Below are 19,385 nucleotides of genomic sequence, written 5' to 3' on the forward strand. Positions count from 1 at the left end.
ACGCAAGTGCTCAACAAAAAGCGCCTGAACCTCTATTGCAATATACAGCACTCCAATAAATTACACAACACTTTGCATAGGCTGCAGAAATAACGCAGGACAAGACTTACACAGATGCCAATCCGCAGCATTTATACACATGCACATGGCAAGAGACAGAAACCAAACACTATCATTCAACTCGGGCAGGGTAGCGCGATCCCGAGTTTGCCCAGCGTGAGAGTGCTCTCTGCGTGTGTGTCTGTGCGCGCGCGTGAGAGTGAGACCCATCCTCGGGGCATTTCCCCTCTTTGGGCAGTTTTGCTTCATTTGTTTCCTATTTCTGCTACACAGAAACTAACTTCCATCTCAGCCCCAGCCAGCGCCGCTGAATAGAGCCTGTGCTGCGGCTCCGTGTGCGTCAGATCCCTCCGCGGAGCCGTCCCCGGCCCCCTCCCTCCCGAGGTCGGCCTCCACAGAGAAAGCGCCTTCCAGCCAACCGGCGGCTCCGGCTCCGACATCTTCGACTGGAAATAAATAAATAAATCGCACCTTCGGTCGGGGAGCCGCTGGCGGGGGTCTCGCCGCGCCGGCTGCCGGGGCGCCGGGGCCGCGGGGTCGGAGGCACTCCTTTTTCTGCGCCGGGGGCGGGGGCGGGGGCGCGGGCGCGGGCCGAGGACAGGCCGAGCCCGGGGCCGCGAAGGCGGCGGACTCCTTTCTGCGGCGGAGGGATCCACGGCGGAGGCGGCGGCGGCGCCTGTAGCCGCTGCCTGAGAGTTGTTGTTTCCTCCTCCTCCTCCTCCGCCTCCGCCGCCGTTGCTTGAATGGTGGAGCCGAGGCTCGGCTCGTGAACACACAGTGACAGCTATAGGGCAGGCGGCGGCACCATCCCCGCTTCCCCTCGGCGGCGGGGTGTCCCGCCGGCGGCCCCGAAGTGACCCATAAACATGTCTTGTGAGAGGAAAGGCCTCTCGGAGCTGCGATCGGGTAAGTCGGGGGGCTGCCGGGGCCGCTGGCACCGGGCGATTCCGCCCGCGGTCCCCCGCCCCCCGCCGCCCGGCCGCTCAGCCTGTGTGTCTCCCCGTCCCTCTCTCCCGCGCAGAGCTCTACTTCCTCATCGCCCGGTTCCTGGAAGATGGACCCTGTCAGCAGGCGGCTCAGGTACGGCGGCGCGCGGCGCGGGCCGGGCCGGCGCTCGCCGCTCGCGGGCGTGGGGGAGGGCGGCGGCGGCGGCGGCGTTGGCGGCGGCGGCGGCGGGGCCGCGGCCCGGGGCGCGGGGCTCAGCTCTCCCCGCTTTGTTGTTGCAGGTGCTGATCCGTGAGGTGGCCGAGAAGGAGGTAAGGGCGGCGGCGGCCCGCCGCGTCCCGCCGCCGCGCGGCCGCCCCTGGGCCGCTGCGCCGCCGCCGCCGCCGCCGCCGCCGGGGCGCGGGGCGCGGGGCTCGGGGTCCCCGGCGGGGCGCGGGGAGGGCGGGGGAGGGGCGCGGGCGGGCCGGGGCCGGGGGCCGGGCTCACGGGGCGTCCTCTCCCCGCAGCTGCTGCCCCGGCGCACCGACTGGACCGGGAAGGAGCATCCCAGGACCTACCAGAATCTGGTGAGACATTCACGTCGCGGAGCAAAGAAACTTTTCCCCGAGTCGAATAAAAATTGAATTTCCCGCAATTTTTTTACAGAGACAAAAACTTGGCCCCAGAACCTGAAAGCTCCGAAGGCCACGGGGAGGGTTGGGAGGCCGGCGCGGGGGTTGCGGGGGGCAGTGGCCGGGGAGACCCGCACCCCGGGGCCGCAGGGGCTGCCGACAATTTATTTGTGATATTTTGTTAATGTGCTAGAAATAAAGATACGTCATGAGTGTTGTGCAGTGCAAGGCCGGAGGAGGAGGGGCCGGCGCGCGCGTCCGTGCGGGCGCGGGGGCGCGCGCGAGGCGGCGGCGGCGCGAGGAAGGAGGGCGCGCTCGCTCGCCTGCTCGCTCTGCACGCGCGCTCGGCTCGGCTTTCTCCTGCCGCACACAATAGCTGGTGACTAACTGCTCCGAAGTGGCATTAGCATTTCACAAGCCGCCTATTCAGCCGCCGCAGAACCGTGGCAAGACGTTATTTTTTTTCCTCTTCCGTTTCTGTGGCTTTCCTTTACCTTCAGTGCTAGGTTTTTTTTGTTTGTTTGTTTGTTTCGTCGGAGGGGTTCGGCCGGCTGGTGCTCGTTGGCCAGCGGGCGCATCTTGCATCCACGGAAGCTTTTTTCGCAGAAGTGTAAAGCGTGTTAACACCCTAAAGCCAGAAGTTTAACAGGCTTTTTTTTCATTTTGCTAATTCTCGCGTTAGGCCCCACGTTAAATTAAAAGCTGCCATTGGAGGCCCCTGAAGAAGTGTTGATTTTTTTTTTACACGTACATTTACTGTGGAGTGGCGATTGGCAAGTAAAAGTTTTTCAGTTTTACAGCGGGATGTATTTTGTCAGGCGCTTGAAAAATACCTCTCTTAATTTTGTGGGTTTCCGAATTGAGTATTTTAGTCATTTCTGAAAACTGATTTCTAAAAGTGGTCCTGATCCCCTGAAGGATTGTGAATGGAACAGTGGGGTATGTGTATTCGGGAGTTCTGTTTTCCGCGTTAATTTCTCCTCCTCCTCTGATTTAGGTTGTATGCGTATGTGTGTGATGTGTGTGTTAAAGCAGTCACTGGGGCACATCGAGCCTTTGAAATTTATGCGGTGCATTGATTTTTCGGAGACATGTTTGCAGCTGATGTTTTAAGATAGTTACAATGTTACTTCAAGAGGGTTTCTGAAAGGATCAGGAAGTTTGAGCTAGCTTTGAATGCCTTCAGCGAGATGGAAGAAGGCATGACATGATTTTTGATGGCTCCTGTTTCACTTGCATATAGAACATCTAACTGTTGTGTCTAAATGTGTTATGATTTAGTATAGGTTGTTGGTAAGTGCTCACAGCTATTGAAATAAGCAAGCGTACTTAGGTTTAGTTAATTGAGTAGAGAGTTAACAGCACATTCATTTCCATACTGTTAGTTGTTCAAGTACGTAGTGATTTCAACTAGTCTTATTCACTACTTGGCTGAAATGAATGGAGCTTGAAGCAAACTCCAAGATTCAATAACAGCAATGTTTAATTTTTAGGTTTGTAAATACTTGACAGAATCTTAAGGGGATTTCCAGGTATTTCTTGTTATTTAAAGAATTATAAAGATTATAATATTCCATTTTTAAGAACTGGACAGAACTCATCTTTGCCTCTCTTTTAACCACATTCATCTTTGCGTTTTATAAAACCCCACAAACCCCAAGTCACTGAAGGTTGCTGTGTTCTTTTTAATGTGGAGACTATTGGTAACGCTATTTTTATGTTTTTTAAATGAAGTGGCCAGTGGTATCTGGCCAAATTATGAGAATGTCTAGTCCTTGTAGGAATATCATTTTATTTTCCAATAAAAACAGGGTTACCAGTGTTTTTCAGCTTTTTTTGAGCGAGTTTCTCACCTCTCAAATATTAGTAAAATGAATTTATATTCCTAGTCTCTTTATCAGACTTGAGTTAGGCTACCATAAGCAGTGCCTTTATCAGTGTGTTATTTATCAAAATCCACCTATTTTGCATGGAAGTGTTTTTTCTTGCTCAGAGTGTTTCCAGACCTTTTTACCAGAGCAGTCATGTTGGCACGCTCATGAGATAGTTAAGAATTCTCATTAGACTTCAGGGTTCTCTGGCTCATTTTCTCGTTTCGTTCGTTCAGCACATTACTCACTCTGTATCAGCTGGATCCGAGGCACCATTTGAGGTACTTTCATACCCATCGAACTGTATATTTAGGTGTATGGTATTTGGTTTAATTTCGTTTGACTTTTGGTTGACATTTAGTTAGCTCTAAAGAGATTTTGGAATCCTAGGTATTTGACTACTTTTTTGTTTAATAGTAGGATTTTGCAATTTTATGTGATTTGCATATTTTAGGTGAGCACATGCAAAGTCTCTTGTACATCATTCTCTATTGTCTTAATTTATTCCTAAGACTGAAAAAAAGTTTTATTTTGTGTCCTATCAAATTGAACTTACATAACGTTGGTTTGAAGATTATTTTGGTGAGTGAAGCCAAAGTAATAACTATTGTTTGTAGTTTCAGTAGTGTTTACCTCTACCTGGAAATTTTGTTGCTTACGTTAACCGATAAATTGGATAATATTTTAAATGGGAGAATTTGTATGTCAAATTGAAATTTCTAGAGAACCTCAAATTACAGCTATTTAGGAAGGGGTATAATATTTGTATTTGTGAGCTTAAAAACAAGCATAGATCAGCATCTGCAGTCAGGCTGCAGATAAAATCACAGTGGTTGAGTTTTGACCAAGCAGAAAGTGGAGTTTTAAGAGCAGTTTAAAAGTTTACAGAGTTGAAATAAACGTATTAACTTTTTTTTTTTTTAAAGTGTCATTGGTAAAGGTATTGTTAAACAGGATTATGGTTATTACTGTCTATCTTAAGACTTAAAACATTTTTAAAAGTGGATGGAATTTGATAGGAAGTTAAAAGGTTTAAAAAATTTTTTTGGCTCAGTGATATATGTTTAATCAGATTTTCTATTTTTAAAAAGTATGAGGTTGCTTTTAAAGCAAAAGGGCATTTTTTAAGCTTTCATTAGAATTTTTATTTTTTTAAAAGGAGTCAAGCATAAGGAGGCAACTTTACAGAATAAGAAAACAACTAATTTTTGGACAAAGAGAAGACTTTGTCATTTATTTATTTCTTAGTTTGAATAGTGAAATTAGTTGGTTTATTAAGTTTCGCTCTCTAGTTGTCACCTTAAGTAGTGGCGACATAATTTAAGTTGCATATTTATGAGATCTTGAGGCGGAATTTATAAGCCTTTTTGCCCAGATTTGGGACTCTGACTACATTTCTTGCCTACGAGGCATTATTTTCCAAAACTGCGTTCTTGTTTTGCTAATCTGTTATGATACAATAATTATTGTTTTTTTGTAGTGGTATTTGCTTTTTAAAAACTGATTCCACTTTATTAGAAATCTTTGTATTCAAGGGAAAGGATTGGGAATCAGGAGACTGGGGGTTGTGATCTTAGCCCTGCCTGCAGTTAGCCTGCAGGTTAACCTCTGGCAAGTCAGGAATTTCTCTGGGCCCCTGTTATCTCATTCTTGTCAGATAAGCGAATTGAAATCTGATTTTTAACTAGAAGTCGTAGTGCATTGTTTCTAAGAGCTCAACTTTTTCATTCTGGAGTTTCATTATCTAAAACACAGAAAAGTAGACTTAGACAAATCATGCATTTTAGGAAATTGCTTTTTGTAATGCTGTTCTTAGTTTGTAGAATCATTTCTCCTTGAAAAGATGATTTTTGAGACACAACCACTTTGTAGACTATCTCTTTATAATTAATATGTTTTCACCGTGGTTTAAGTACTGGTTTTCATAAATTATTGGCGGTCTTAAATTCAGAAATGAATAGGAACCATAAATAGGATTTACTTAAGTATATATCTTAAGTGTGTGTTTATTTAGAGTATTCTGATTAATGTGAAAGTTAAGGTATAAAACCTAGGAGACCAGTTTTAGGTAAAAAAAAAAAAAAAAAGATAACATATTAAATGTTTTTGAATCAGGGATTCCCATTCTATATTAAAGATAACAGTACTGTCAAAATTTAACCAGTATCAATTTTGGAAAGGGGGGTGGCATATAATGAATTAAATGTGTAGTAGACTTATTTCCTTTTTTAATAGAGTATCAGTGAAATAGTAAGCTTTGCTTGGTAGTCTTCATAACACGGTTTTCATGTCTCATAATCATTATAATGAAGAAAAAATGTTAGACGTGAAGGGAATAGTACATACTGAAGGGCTGAAGTAGGCAAATCTTCATCCTTTCTTATACATGTAATTATTCTATTGATACTTATACCATTATTTTAAAGAGTTTGAGGCCTTTACAAAAATTTTAAAATAAATACCTGTTAAATTCTTAATACTCCTGAATAATTGTAAAGTGGCATGAATATAAACGGGGAGTTGGATTATGCCCTCCCAAACTGCACAGTGGTGTTTTATGATTGTTCTGAGGCAGAAAAGTACTGTTGGAGTCTGTTTCCCAATCTGTACAATGGGTTAATAATAGCTCCTACTTTGTAAGATTATGAGAGTAAAAACTGGTGCAAATCAAATACTATGTAAGGGTTTGTGTTTGCTATTATCAGAACTTTAGTAGTAGTAGTAAAGGTTGTTCCAACTATAGCTTTCTAACGTTGTATAAAAATTTAAGAAAAAACATTTTAATTTCAGAAACAAGTATGCATAACTTTCTGAATATAGTAGTTGCCATATAAAACCGGCTGCTTAAAACTTTAGAAGGTACTAGTAGTATAGTTACTTTGTAGATTCAAGGATAAAATAATTAAGCCTAAGATACAAAGAAAGAAGTATAGTAAATATCAAAAATAAATCATTTTTAAAACATTGTGGGTAGATTTCTAGAAAAATTTTGTTGGTCTGTATAGTGATTCTAACTATGACTGTATTTGTGGAACAGTTAACATTAAGAAATGTTCGGGTGGTTGAAATGTGCAGAATTGATTAGAGGATATATGAAGCTCTTTTGGTAATGATCAGGTGGCACTTAGGAATATGTGAAGGGAGCTTGGCTGTTGCATCTGGTTCCTTATGTACAGAGATTTTCGTAATTTAAAATCATCACAATACTTTGTATTCTTTTTGGAAATAGGAGGAGATACTTTGTTTCGTAATGTGGCTTAAAGGTATTTCTGTTTTAAGCAGAGTTTTAAAAGGACCGTTTTGAATTTATTCTTAAGTGAGTATTTGGTTAAATAAATCCTATGAATGTCAGTCTTTTAGTCCATACAGAATTTCTTTGTCAGATAGACCACAAGTTTTTTGTTTCTTTTGTCTAGAAACTTTTCTCGCCTCTTGCAGCCATTCTTCTTTTTCCTCAATTTTGTGGTTATCTATCATGTCACTACAGAATTATAGCAAATAAAATTGTATTTTACACAACTTATTTTGGACAAGTAATACCAGGTAGGTGAATTTCATTCTTACTAGTAGTTTCCACATATAAATTTTAGAATTCATGGAAAAATAACCCTAGTACTAAGCAAAGTGGCCATTAGTTAACAGAGTACTAAGTATATACATTTAGAATAATTTCCTATTTTAATGTACTTTTAATTGACTTCAGGAAAGTCAAGCATTAAAATGAGTGTATTAGAGAAAAAGATTTTAACAGCAAATTTGTTTAGAATGTTTAAGTTGCTTTTGTAATTATACTTAAAAGTGATAAAGACTATTATATAATAGGAACCAAATTGAAAATTCTGGAAGTTTTAAATGTGTAAAGTTTCTGTCTTGTTTGTGAGAACCTCTGTTGTTGACATATGAGTAATTTGTGAAAACAAGTTATTTTGGACTTAATAAATACGTTGTTGAGTATATGGAATATAGAGGAGGGTAAGCATTTTATAACAGGTTAGGGAAAATGACAGTTTTTTTTTTTTCATTATGGCATTTGAGAATTCAGGGTACTAAAAATAAAAAATTGTGCTATTGAGCAGTGAAATACAAAAGTTTGAGAACCTTTGGTCACTACAGAGGAGGGAGACGTCAGATGTGAAGCCGGTCCACCCTTAGTTACTTGCCTCACGCACGTACACACGTATATGCACATACACAAAAGCGGCCTTATTTAAGCTCAGGGATCACAGATAATGAAAAGGATGGTTGGATGAGAAGCTTTTGATTTTAGGAAAATTGGGGTAGCAGCATTGGTGTGATGCAGTTTCTGCTTTAGTTAAAACTCATTTAAATTGTAAGAGGAGTGAGATTTGAGGTATAAGGCTTAAATTATTCATGGCAACATGGGTGATAGCAGCCTGCTGCAAAGGAAGCACATAAGGAATCCGTTTATTCTGGGCTCCAGATGGCTGTGGTCACGGTAGCATGACCCATTTGGTCTCTGGATAAAGAACAGGCACATAGCCTGTCTTGGCAGAGGTTATAGTATAAATGCAAGAAATACTTACCTTTACTTGTGTTACTTGATTCTGGTTTAGTTTTGGGGTGTGGAAGTACTAAATTCTAGTCAACTTGGAGAAGTACGCATTTTCTGAAACAACTTTACACAGCCGTTATATGTGTGATGTTAGTTATTTTGAGTATGGTGTTTGAAACTGAAACATTACTAAAAATGAAACTGATTGTTCTCTTAAGATTATTTACAGTGGCATTTTAAGAATAAACAGTTTAAGAATTTTTAATCTTAAAATTAATGGACAATAACTTTTTCAACAGAATCATAGGTTTAAATTATACTTTTCTAAGTAAATAATGTTTTAAAGAAGATTTCTTATTGCACAGATTTTGCGTAGCACATTTGACTTGATTTAAAAACAAAACTTCAAAATGTTATTTTAAAAATTTAAGCTTTGTCATTTTGTTGTGTTTTAAATTATTTTTTATAGAGCATCCTTACTTTGTGGTTTGTGGAAACCTTAATTCTGGATAGAGTTTTGGGTTTTTTTTTTTTTTTAAACAAATATAGTCAGATTGTAATGAATAAAATTTGGAAGAGCAATATTGCATTTTATTTATTTGACAAATATGTATTGATAATTGCATTGATAATTCTAACTGAATTATTATCTAAATGAATTCTTAGGTGGTTGACCAAATTCTGAATATAAGACACAAGTCTTTCGAGCATGTTTATTCATAGTTATTTAAGAATAAATAGACCACCAAGATTAATTTTGAGACTTAGGAAGATTCTATATTAATTTTATTTTACTCTAAGTACAAATAAGTCATAAGCTTGTAAGAGTCCTTCTAAGAATTGTTACCCAGCTTAGAAGATTTGACTTGAAAAATGGTTACATGGGCTTTATTTAAGTTTGTAATCATAGAGCCTGTTTGACAGTGAGGGGGGAAACTAAAGTTTAGAGAAGGAAACTGTAGTGTTATAGAAATAACACTAAATTCAGAATCAGGAGACCTCGGATTGATTCCTGTTTCTCCTACTTTCTAAATGTGTGACCTTAACCTTTGGGCCTCAGTTTTCTTTACCTGTGAAATGAGGAAAATACTTAAACTTATTTGCTTGTGAAGATAAATAAATTTTGAGCATACTTGGCACAGAGTAAGTATTCCATATTTTTTTTCTATGTGGAAAAGCTATTACAGTTTAAAAAAAATGCTCAGAAAATGTAAACTTGTTTTAAAAAGTGTAGATATAATTTAACCTACACTTTGTAATAATGGTAACAGATTTATAAATTGTAAGTTTAGAAGTTTTGAGAATTTTAGGGGCTGGATTTTAGTAATAGGCCTTATAGAGTGATTAAACAGTGAATAGGGTTTTTAAAAATTTATGATTTTGTTTATATGCTAGAATAGACCTAAAAATAAGAACTGTATTACATGAAGCTGAGCTTTTAGAACTCAGAACCATAGTAGGAAGCAGAAGTAACTAGCCTATCAAGTCTGACAAAATTGTGAGAAAACAGATGTGGGAGATCTGAAAAACTGTTTTAGAACCAGTCAGGTGTTTGGGACATAGGGATAAAGTGAAGAGCCTGGTCAAATCAGATCGTTTTGGTGCCAAACATTAGGTGGATCTTATTTTCATTAGGACTTCTTAATTACATCCTAGAGGAAGGACTGGCATTTCTAGGTCTCACAGGTAAATCAAGTAGTTGGAATGAATATATTGATCTAAGCTCACTTTTAAAAGGTCCTTAAAAAGATATCCAAGTATTTTTTTCTCTGTTTAGGTCTAGAAGGATTTTTTTTCAACATGAAAGGTCAACTTTTGAAACATTTCTTTGTGGCTCACTTTAATGCATATGTTGAAAACTATTCAAAATGTCTAATTTATAGCTTGCTTGAACATTGATATATACATATATCTGAGGCAGTAGGTACTTTGGAGGGGAGGTAGGGGACGGGCTGTATGATTGTGGCTCGGGAGTTAGATTGCCTTGGTTTGTCTCATCTCTACCATCCACTAAATGTGTGTGACCTTGGGAGGGTTGTTTTATCTTTTTGTGCCATCATTTCTTTATTAATGGGAATAATAATGGAACGTACCTCTTACGGATATTAAAATCATTAACTCAGCTTTTTCATGTAAAACAACAATTATCACAAGGCCTAAAATTTAGTGTGCAGCCAGTATGTGTTAGCTATGTTAGTATTATTAATATTCATCACACTTTACCATTTGGTCATACTTTTTATGTGTTGAATATCTTTAAGAGCTTGAAAGCAGCTCTGGTCCTGAAAAGTAATGGGCATATTAGAATTGAGAATGTCAAGTTTTGTTTTGTTTTTCCTTAATAATAGTGTATGGACAACTACTGAGAATCCAGATATAGACATTTTTGGATAAGGGATTTTATTACAATATTGTCTTGACTTTACTTTTAATTATTTACTAGTAAATTAAAAGTTCATTCAGACTAAAAAGCTTAAGTTAATATTAAAGATACAAGGTTCTTAATAATTTAAAAATTAAAAATCACGTATGTATAGCCATGAATGAGCTATTTTAATTTTTTAAAATTTGTTTTTGTTTTTACATTTTAAATATTGACCAGAAATGCATGGATTAATATTCATGAAGAATAATGTTGAGAAAAAGTAGCAAAAAATAGTTTTTATTCCTTTTTTAAAATATGTATTGGGGATGTGTGTATATATATGATGCATCTAGGAATGAAAGCTGATGGTCCCTGTTCTCATGTAGTTTACGGTAAAGTTGAGAAGAAAAACATTAAATCATTACATTGTTAAAGGTATAATCATGAACTGGTACATGAGTTAAGGAAAAGTCACCAAAGACTGTTCACCTAAGATAATGTACCTAAACTGAATAGGGTGAAGGAAAACAAAGGAAGTTCATTGAAGGGAAGATCTGAAGCAAGTAGAAGAGTTGTCTGGGCAAGGGGACGTGGGGAAATGCTGGGAGTACACCCCACATGGAAAAGCCTGACAGGAGAGAGTGCAGGTAAAGAACCTGAAAGAAAGCCAGTGTGTCTAAATGTGGAAAGAAGTGGGGTCTGGAGAGTGTAGGGCTGTAAATGTGCCAGATGAGGCAGAGAAGTAGTAATGGACTGTACATGTACTTCAGGGCTTGTAGACCGTGTTAAGGATTTGGATCTCCAGAGAGCAAGGAAAGCCTCTGAAGTGCTTTAGGTAGAGGTGACCTGACCAGATCTCTGTTTTGGAAAGAGCATTCTAATTGCAATATAGAGAATAGATTTGAATGAGGTTGTAGAAGGCATGAGTGGATGTGGGAAAGATGGGAGTTTATAGCAAAGATGATTTGAACTTGGATTGTTATTATGGAGATAGAGACGGGTAGATGGGTTTAAGGCTAGGAAGGAAAAATTCAGTTGGAGTTGGTGACTGCTTGGATATTTGGAATGAGGTGGGAGGGAGGAATGAACAGTGTGAAAAATGTGACTTCTTGATTTTAGGTTGGTTAGATGGTGTTGCCAGTCACCACAGTAGGGAACTTTTTGGTGGTGGGGGGTTGGCATGAGCATCATGAGTTTACTTTTGGATATGTTGAGTTGAGGAGGCTTTGGGGCTCCAAGGAGAGGAGTATTTTAAGAAAGTTTGATGTGCAAGCCTAGGCTATAGATATAAATTTGGGAAGCTTTGCATAAAGATGGTTCAGGGAGAGAGTATAGAGTGAGAATAAGAGAGGGTCTGGAACTGGGCTCTGGGATCTCAGACCTTAAAGAACCTCACCCTTTAATGGCTAGATAGAGAAGTCAGTTTTTTTCTGCGTATTTTCATATATTCATTTATCTAATAATTAAGCACTTACCTGTAAGTACTATGTTAGGTACTGGGTAGACAGGTAAACAAGTTCTAATCCCCTGTGTTCTTAGGCAGGACATGGATAAAGTAAATTGGCAATTTTAGTATAGTGCAGGGTCTTATGAACCCCAAAACAGGGCAAGATAGTGGTAGGGCCTATATGTGTTTTGGGGGGGGAGGGGAAGGGGATCATAGCTATCAGATTCCTCCTGAGGTCTAGGTATCAAAATATGTTAAGAACACTTAATATGGTATGATAAGTACTACAGAGTTCCGGGGAGTGGGGTAAAGGAATGTTTGGGAAGGAGTTTAATGTGCTGTGGAAACACAAAGATAGAATGTCCCCGAAGAAGAGACAGAGGCAGGTCATGGAAGACAGTGAGGCATAGACTGACATGAAGGAGAGTGAGGTGTGGAGCTGCAGGGGTAAAAATTTCTAGCAGAGGGCTCAGTTTGCACAAGGTCTCAAAGCCAGAAAGCATGAGGCGTTTAAGAACTGAAATTGTCTCCTAACTTTAAAATGAAAGTTGGTTTTGAACAATTGAAATATACTAGATAATCAAGGAAAGATTTAGTTGGAAAAAGTGGATTCATAATATTTTATTAAAAAGATACAGTTCTGCAGTGAAGATTTTCAAGTTCACTCCCTGAAATGTATTTGCAAGGAGACCCTGAAACAGGATCATCACAAAAACTAAAGTTAGCAAGTAATGAACTTCCTTGTTAAACACTTTAAAAAGAATTCCGATCAATTTTAAAAAGTCACATTAGAATAATTATCATTTACAAGTTTGAAAGTCGAAGGGACCCTATAAATATTATAGACTTTTACTTTAAATTTTTAAGTAAATTATTTTAGGGAAGATTGAAGTATAAATACAATTGTAAAATTTTATATTCTGCTGTATTTTCTTCTGAATGCTTTTTCTGTTTAATCATACTAGTGCTTGAAAAAGTATGTTTTGAGTCAAGATGATGATACTATTAGGGAAAAAAGGATTCTGTAACTAAAGGAGTTTGTGAAATTGTGCATTAAACAAAATTGAAAAGATATATCAAGATTTTTCAGAGGCTTTAATGTCATGGTGCTTTTGTGAATCTCCAAAGCAGAGACGTAGTATGTATAATTTATATTAGAACTTCTTTTCCAGAAGTATTCATTCTACCAATAATTATTGACCATCTACTATGTGCGAGACTCTTTATTATTTTAAATTATCTTTTCAAAGTGTGACAATATGGCTACATATTGTCTCTGTGACACTAATATTATGATAAAAAGTAAGGTAGGTTCCTCTTAATTGGCTTCAGCCTAGAAGAACGAATATCAGCTAATTTTTTAAAAAAATATCATTCACAGTCTTTTGCAGTTAGAGTATAACAGATACTGCAAGATGGAATGAAGTGATTTAATCCCTCACTTCCCCCCAAATCTGTCTTACCATAAGGAATTCATACTAAAATTGCCATTACTAAGTGGACTTTTCTTTTAAGTTGTCATGTGTTTTTTAGGCCATTCTTGGCTATGACATTCTCTCAGACTTTCCTTGTTATTTATTTATTTATTTTTAATTGAGGTGAAATTGACATACAACATTATTTTAGTTTCAGGTGCACAACATAATGATTTGGTATTTGTATATACTGTGAAATGATCACCATCACACTAGTTAATGTCTGTCACCATATACTTAAAGCATTTTTTTCTCTTGTCATGAGAACTTTTAAGATCTTCTCTCTCAGCAACTTTCAGTTGTGCAATACAGTATTATTACCTGTAGTCACCGTGCTCTTCATGGTGGCTTGAATACTTTATAACTGGGAAGTTTTGTACCTTTTAGCTCCCTTCATCCATGGGAGTGGACGAAATGGGTAAAGGGAGTCAAAAGGTACAAGCTTCCAGTTAGTTTTCTAAAAAGAATCTAAGTGAATTTGATTAGCAATTCTCAAACTTCTTCACCTCAGCACCTCTTCACATTAGTAAAAATTATTGCAGTCCCTTTGTTTTTGTGGATTCTAATCTATTCATATTTCCCATTTAAAAATTAAAACAAATTTTAAAATATTTTTATTCATTTAAATATAATAAACTCATTCCATATAAGTAAAATTTTTTTATAACATAATTATGTTCCTAAACAAACCAAATTTGTGAGAAGAGTGGTATTGTTTTACACTTTTGGGGATGTTTAGCGTCTGGCTTAATAGAAGGCAGATTTTTATATCCACATCTACATTCAGTCTGTTGGAACATCACATGTCATGTGGCCTCTGGAAAACTCGCAGTACACTCATGAGAGAATGAGACTGAAAAAGCAAATAATGTCTTCATATTCTTCACAATTTTTTTTTTTTTAATTTTTTGGCCGCACTGCGTGGCATGCAGGATCTTAGTTCCCCGACCAGGGATCGAACCCGTGTCCCCTGCAGTGGAAGTGCGGAATCTTAACCACTGCACCGCCAGGGAAGTCCCTATTCATAATTTTTACCTGAAAAATCCCTAGGGGTCCCCAGGACACACTTTGAAAACGGCTGAACTAGAATATTTCGGTACTACACTGAGAAATTTTTTGTAACTTGATAACCTAAATATAAAGTGAAAAACTAGTGTACTTTTTTTTTCTAATTTAATTCTCTTTACATTATCATGCAAATATTGTCTGTTTACTAAAGACTTCCAGGATGGATAATAAAAATATAGCATTTTATATCTTGGTTTTGAATGTTAGCATAAATTAAGCAGTACTTTGAAGTTGTTCCAAAAAGTGCTCAAACTTTGTAGTTGGTAGATTTTATAGTCAAAACTTGTTTCATTTAACAGTTGGAATTTGGCCTTTCTCTCTGTGAGGTTTTTGGTATAAATAAATTATAAAATTCAGCATAGAAATCATGTAAGTGTTTTTAGATTTTATAATGAGAACATGAACTATCAAGTTTCTTTAATCCTGAACTATTCTGGAGATTTTTAAAAAATAATACCGAAGATACAAAACGTTTATTATATTTGTAGTTGGATGATTTTTTGTTGTTTGAAGTTTTTGAAAATTGTTAAACTGAAACATACCATTTTAGGTTATAATGCTGTAGGTTTTTTCATTGTTCAGTATATGCACTGACTAGCATCTCTTAATTTATAACTTCCTGTATTTAGGTTACATTAATTCTTTAGCATTTTTCCTCCTCAGTGGGTCAAATCATGGTTGGGTAGCTATTTTATTCTGTGAGTCAAGTGGTTTCACAGAATAAATGTGAACTTTTCCCCCAAGTAAAATGAAATGTTGACTAGCCAGACAAATTACCATATTTTTTAAAGTTTATTTACTGTAAAGAATTGTATCACTTTATTTAGCAAATATTTTATATGTCTTCTACATAATAGGTGAAGTATTACAGACATTTAGCACCTGATCACTTGCTGCAAATATGTCATCGACTGGGACCTCTTCTTGAACAAGAAATTCCACAAAGCGTTCCTGGAGTACAAACTTTATTAGGAGCTGGAAGACAGTCCTTGCTACGCACAAATAAAAGTATGAAAAACTTCTATTCGAATTTAGATGTTTTTTTTCTCACTTTTCGTCTTTGTGTCTTATCTTTGTATCCATTAAAAATGTATGTGTTTAATAGGCTGCAAGCATGTTGTGTGGAAAGGATCTGCTCTGGCGGCGTTGCATTGTGGAAGACCACCAGAGTCACCAATTAACTATGGTAGCCCACCCAGCATTGGTGAGTTGTTTGAGTTCATTACCAAGTTGATATCCTCTTGGTAAAGAGCTTTTGAAAACAAAAATGTTTTTACTTGCTGTGAAGTCAGAGAATTTCATATTATGTACGTTAGCATTCAAAGAGGAAAAAGCTCTCAGATTTTTTTTCTTACGTTAGTAATCTGTAGTGAAGAAGTCATAATAATGTGTAATTATGGATTGTATATATTGTACCTATCTAAGCTAATTAGCTCATTGGTATTTTTACAAAAAATTGTTTACTGAGATGTATATCATTAGGCTGATTTAATGGGCAACTGTTATCATAATACAGATTAGTTGTAGTGGTGGAAAACAAAAGTAGTTTTGTTATTTTTATGAATAGTCATGTATTTTTTTGGCTTTAAAATTTCAAAGGAGGAAAACTGATGCAGATAGGTCTTCCTCTTGAAATGGCCTCTGGATTCATCCCTTTTACCTGTACTGCTAAAAGGCCCTTGTCTTTCCCGAATTACTATAGCATCCTTCAAACTGGTGTTGCTTCAGGTGTCTTCTCCCTCTCTCCCTTTCAGGTCGTCCTGCATTAACACTGTAATGTTAATCTTATTTAATATGTCACTCTTCTGCTCAAGGTGGTATATGAGGTAGCTTGTGCTATTTTAATGGTGTTGCAGTTCCTCTACCACCAAGTCTATACTTCTGACTTTCAGAGACCTTCATGTTTTAATCATAGTCTCCTCTCCTATCCCTACCCTCCTGCCTAGCCAGAAATGTTATTCTCCCTCTTTCTTCCACCTATCCAAATTATACTTATTTCTTCCTTTTCTGGATAATTACAGTCAGTATTACTGTTTTATAATTCATCAGTATTACAGTTTTGTATAACTTTCATTTAATGTTTATATAGAATATCTTTTTCTGTTGTTTTACTTTCAACCCTTTTGTATCCTTTTATTTTCCATATCTTAAAAAATAGCATAGAAGTCATTTTTTAAAAATACAATATGACAAATTTTGTGTTTCATCTGGGACATTTTGTCCTTCATATTACAATTATTGATATATTTGGGTTTAAATCTAACTGTTGCTGGGAAGATGATCTCTTTTTCTCTGGTTGCTTTTAAGATTTTCTATCTCATTGGTTTTCTGCAGTTTGTGCTGTGTCTTCGTGTCAGTTTTTTCTATTATCAAGCTTGAGATTTATTAGGCTTCTTGAATTTAATGTCTTTTGTTGGCATTGGAAAATTGTCAGTCATTATCTTTTAAAATATCATGTCTGCTCCATTCTCTGTTCTCTCCTCTGGGACTCCAGTTAAACAGATGCTAGACTTTCCCACTTTTTCTTCTCTCTTACCCTCTCTTTTACGATTTACATCTTTTTGTCTCTGATGCATTCTGGATAGTTTTCTCTAACCTGTTTTCCAAAGGTATGCTATGTTTGTATGGTGGGTAATCATGGATGATTTTTTTTTTTTTTTAAACATACGATTGTCCTGGTTAAATAATGATTTCTGTATAGTCTTACTATAACGAACAACTATTAAAACAACAAAGGATTTGAGACACTAGAGTTTATTTTCACTTGGAACACTATGCTAGGAGGTAGAACAGTTTTCTTGAAAGAAGGGGAAGGTAAATTTAATAGGAGCTTCCCCTCTAGGGAAAAGTTTATCCTCTTTTTGAAAAAATGCAGATCCATATAATAAGGGGAATATGTTCCGTTGTTCTTTCAACACATTGTCAAGCAACCCTGTGGTAGGCAATGAAAGTGCAAAAATGATTGATAGTAAATAACTTCCCTCTTAACATTTGCTATGTGAGTAATTACCCTGTTCCAGTCACTACTCTAACCATTTTCCATTTATTTTCTTTTTTAAAACCTTAAATGGTCTGTAGGTAGGAAATATTCTTACTTTACAGAGAAGGAAATTGAGGCATGAAAAGGTTTGGTGACTTGACCAAGGTTACACATTTAGTGAGTCGTGAAGCCACAGTGACTCGCATTATGCTATGCCTTATTCTCAGTTAGCTAATAGTAACACTTGGCTACTCAAGAAAGTTGGTATTAGTCACTTTTTGGAAAAAGATACCAAATATTTATAAAGTCAGATAAAAAATTTTAGGCCAGGTCATTAATGGTCAGATCAGTAAATATTGCTGACATGGATATAGGGGATGTAAATATGGCAAAAATATCTTGAGTTTTGTGTCACATCAGAGTGACACAAGTGGTATATTGAGGTAATATATTGAGGTAATAGAATTAATTACCAAGCAGGTAATTGTACCTTTCTGAAAGAGTTTTATTTCATTTTTAAAGTTTACGATAAATTTTCTTCCCATTCAAATTTTCAGGAAGATGTTCTTTATATTTAAAAAAACACTTGTACTAGAATGCCAGTTTTACCTGCTTTCTTTTTTTGTACTCACACATAGTTTTTGACATCTCTAAAGAGAAGCTGGACTAATCGAAAGGACTCTACTTATTAATAGTCATAGTTTAGTGTCGTGTCTCTGATAGTCATAGTTTAGTGTCATGTCTCGTCAGTTCACCTTGGTGACAATCTTGGATGTCCTGTCATTGCTATAAAAGTGTGACTAGATGGTAATGGAAAGAAAAATTCATTAGGCTTTTTGGCAGAATAGTTTGCCTGCATAGTGATACAATGTATCGTTTCAAGTTATCACAGAGTATGAGTCAGAAGATTTTTTTTTTTTTTTAATATGAACGCTCGTATCTTATTTTGTTGATTCCTCTGCCATTTTCTGTCTGGCTACCTCTAAAAATTTTCCTTACTCTTTCCTTGGTCAATGTAGTATTACCAAGGATCAATGTAAATAAGAAAAAAACCTTAGCATTGTAGTTTTTCATAAAATATGGGTTGAAATGTTTACTGTAGATTCAGATATTTAAGTTTTGATACATTTGGGAAACAGGGTTTTGTTTTTTTGTTTAACAAACTTTTAATTTTGAAGTAAGAAATTAGTTGCTGAAAAGTTGCACAAAGAGCTCCTGTATACCCCTTATGCAGTTTTCCCGAATGTTATAGACCTACATTACCTGGTATTGCTTAAAACTACTCCACCAACATTGGTACGTTATTATTAACTAAACGCCAGACCTTATTCATATCTCACCACATTTTTCCACTAATTACCTTTTCTTGTTCCAGGATCCAGTCCAGAATACCATACTGCACTTAGGGTTTGCTCAGTTTTTTAAATTGAACTTTTTGCTGTAACTCAGAAGATCATTTAAGTTCAGGGTGATGGTAAATTGGATTTTCCTTTCTAAGATTTTTTTTTTCCAGTAAGGCCTATATATTCTGTTCCAGTCTTTTGAATCTGTTTTCCATTACCATTGCCATGGCCACATGTTGGGCCTTGGTACTTTTTGCCTGGAGCTCTACATCATTCATTCACTTACCAAGTAAATATTGAGTCCCTACATTATATCTGATACTGGGTTAGATCTGGAGTTGCAGGATAAAGAAGAACATGGCCTCTGCTTCCCTAGAACTTACAGGTTACCTGATCTCCTGCCTCCAGTCTTGTTTCTCTACCCTAGGATTTCGCTCTAAACCAGGGTTTCTTAACCTCAGCACTGTGTACATTTTGGGCCACATAATTCTTTTTTGTAATCAGCTGTCTTGTGCATTGTAGGATGTTTATCAGCATCCCTGCCTGTATCCATTAAACACTAGTAGCAATTCCTTTCCTGAAATCGTGACAACCAAAAATGTCTCCACACATTCCCAAATGCCCCTGGGGTAAAATTGCCTCCAGTTGAGAACCACTGCTCTGAACTTTCTAAAATGCAAATGTGATCATGTCATGCCTCCTTTTCC

At 37.4% G+C, this 19,385-nt stretch overlaps 1 protein-coding gene across 3 annotated transcripts in view; it reads left to right on the forward strand.

Annotated features, from left to right (window-relative positions):
- Positions 1-653: 653 nt before the first annotated feature.
- The window catches only part of PHIP (pleckstrin homology domain interacting protein), a 126,510-nt gene continuing 107,778 nt past the window's right edge, over positions 654-19,385 (forward strand). For all 3 annotated transcript variants that reach the window (XM_059941756.1, XM_059941759.1, XM_059941758.1), the window contains exons 1-6: positions 654-966; positions 1,082-1,140; positions 1,287-1,316; positions 1,512-1,571; positions 15,213-15,363; positions 15,461-15,559. In XM_059941756.1, the coding sequence (XP_059797739.1) occupies positions 927-966; positions 1,082-1,140; positions 1,287-1,316; positions 1,512-1,571; positions 15,213-15,363; positions 15,461-15,559 (439 nt within the window). In that variant the 5' untranslated portion in view covers positions 654-926. The remainder of the gene's footprint in view (positions 967-1,081; positions 1,141-1,286; positions 1,317-1,511; positions 1,572-15,212; positions 15,364-15,460; positions 15,560-19,385) is intronic.

The sequence above is a fragment of the Balaenoptera ricei genome, chromosome 12 (genome assembly GCF_028023285.1).
Source record: "Balaenoptera ricei isolate mBalRic1 chromosome 12, mBalRic1.hap2, whole genome shotgun sequence".
Taxonomy (NCBI): Eukaryota; Metazoa; Chordata; class Mammalia; order Artiodactyla; family Balaenopteridae; genus Balaenoptera; species Balaenoptera ricei.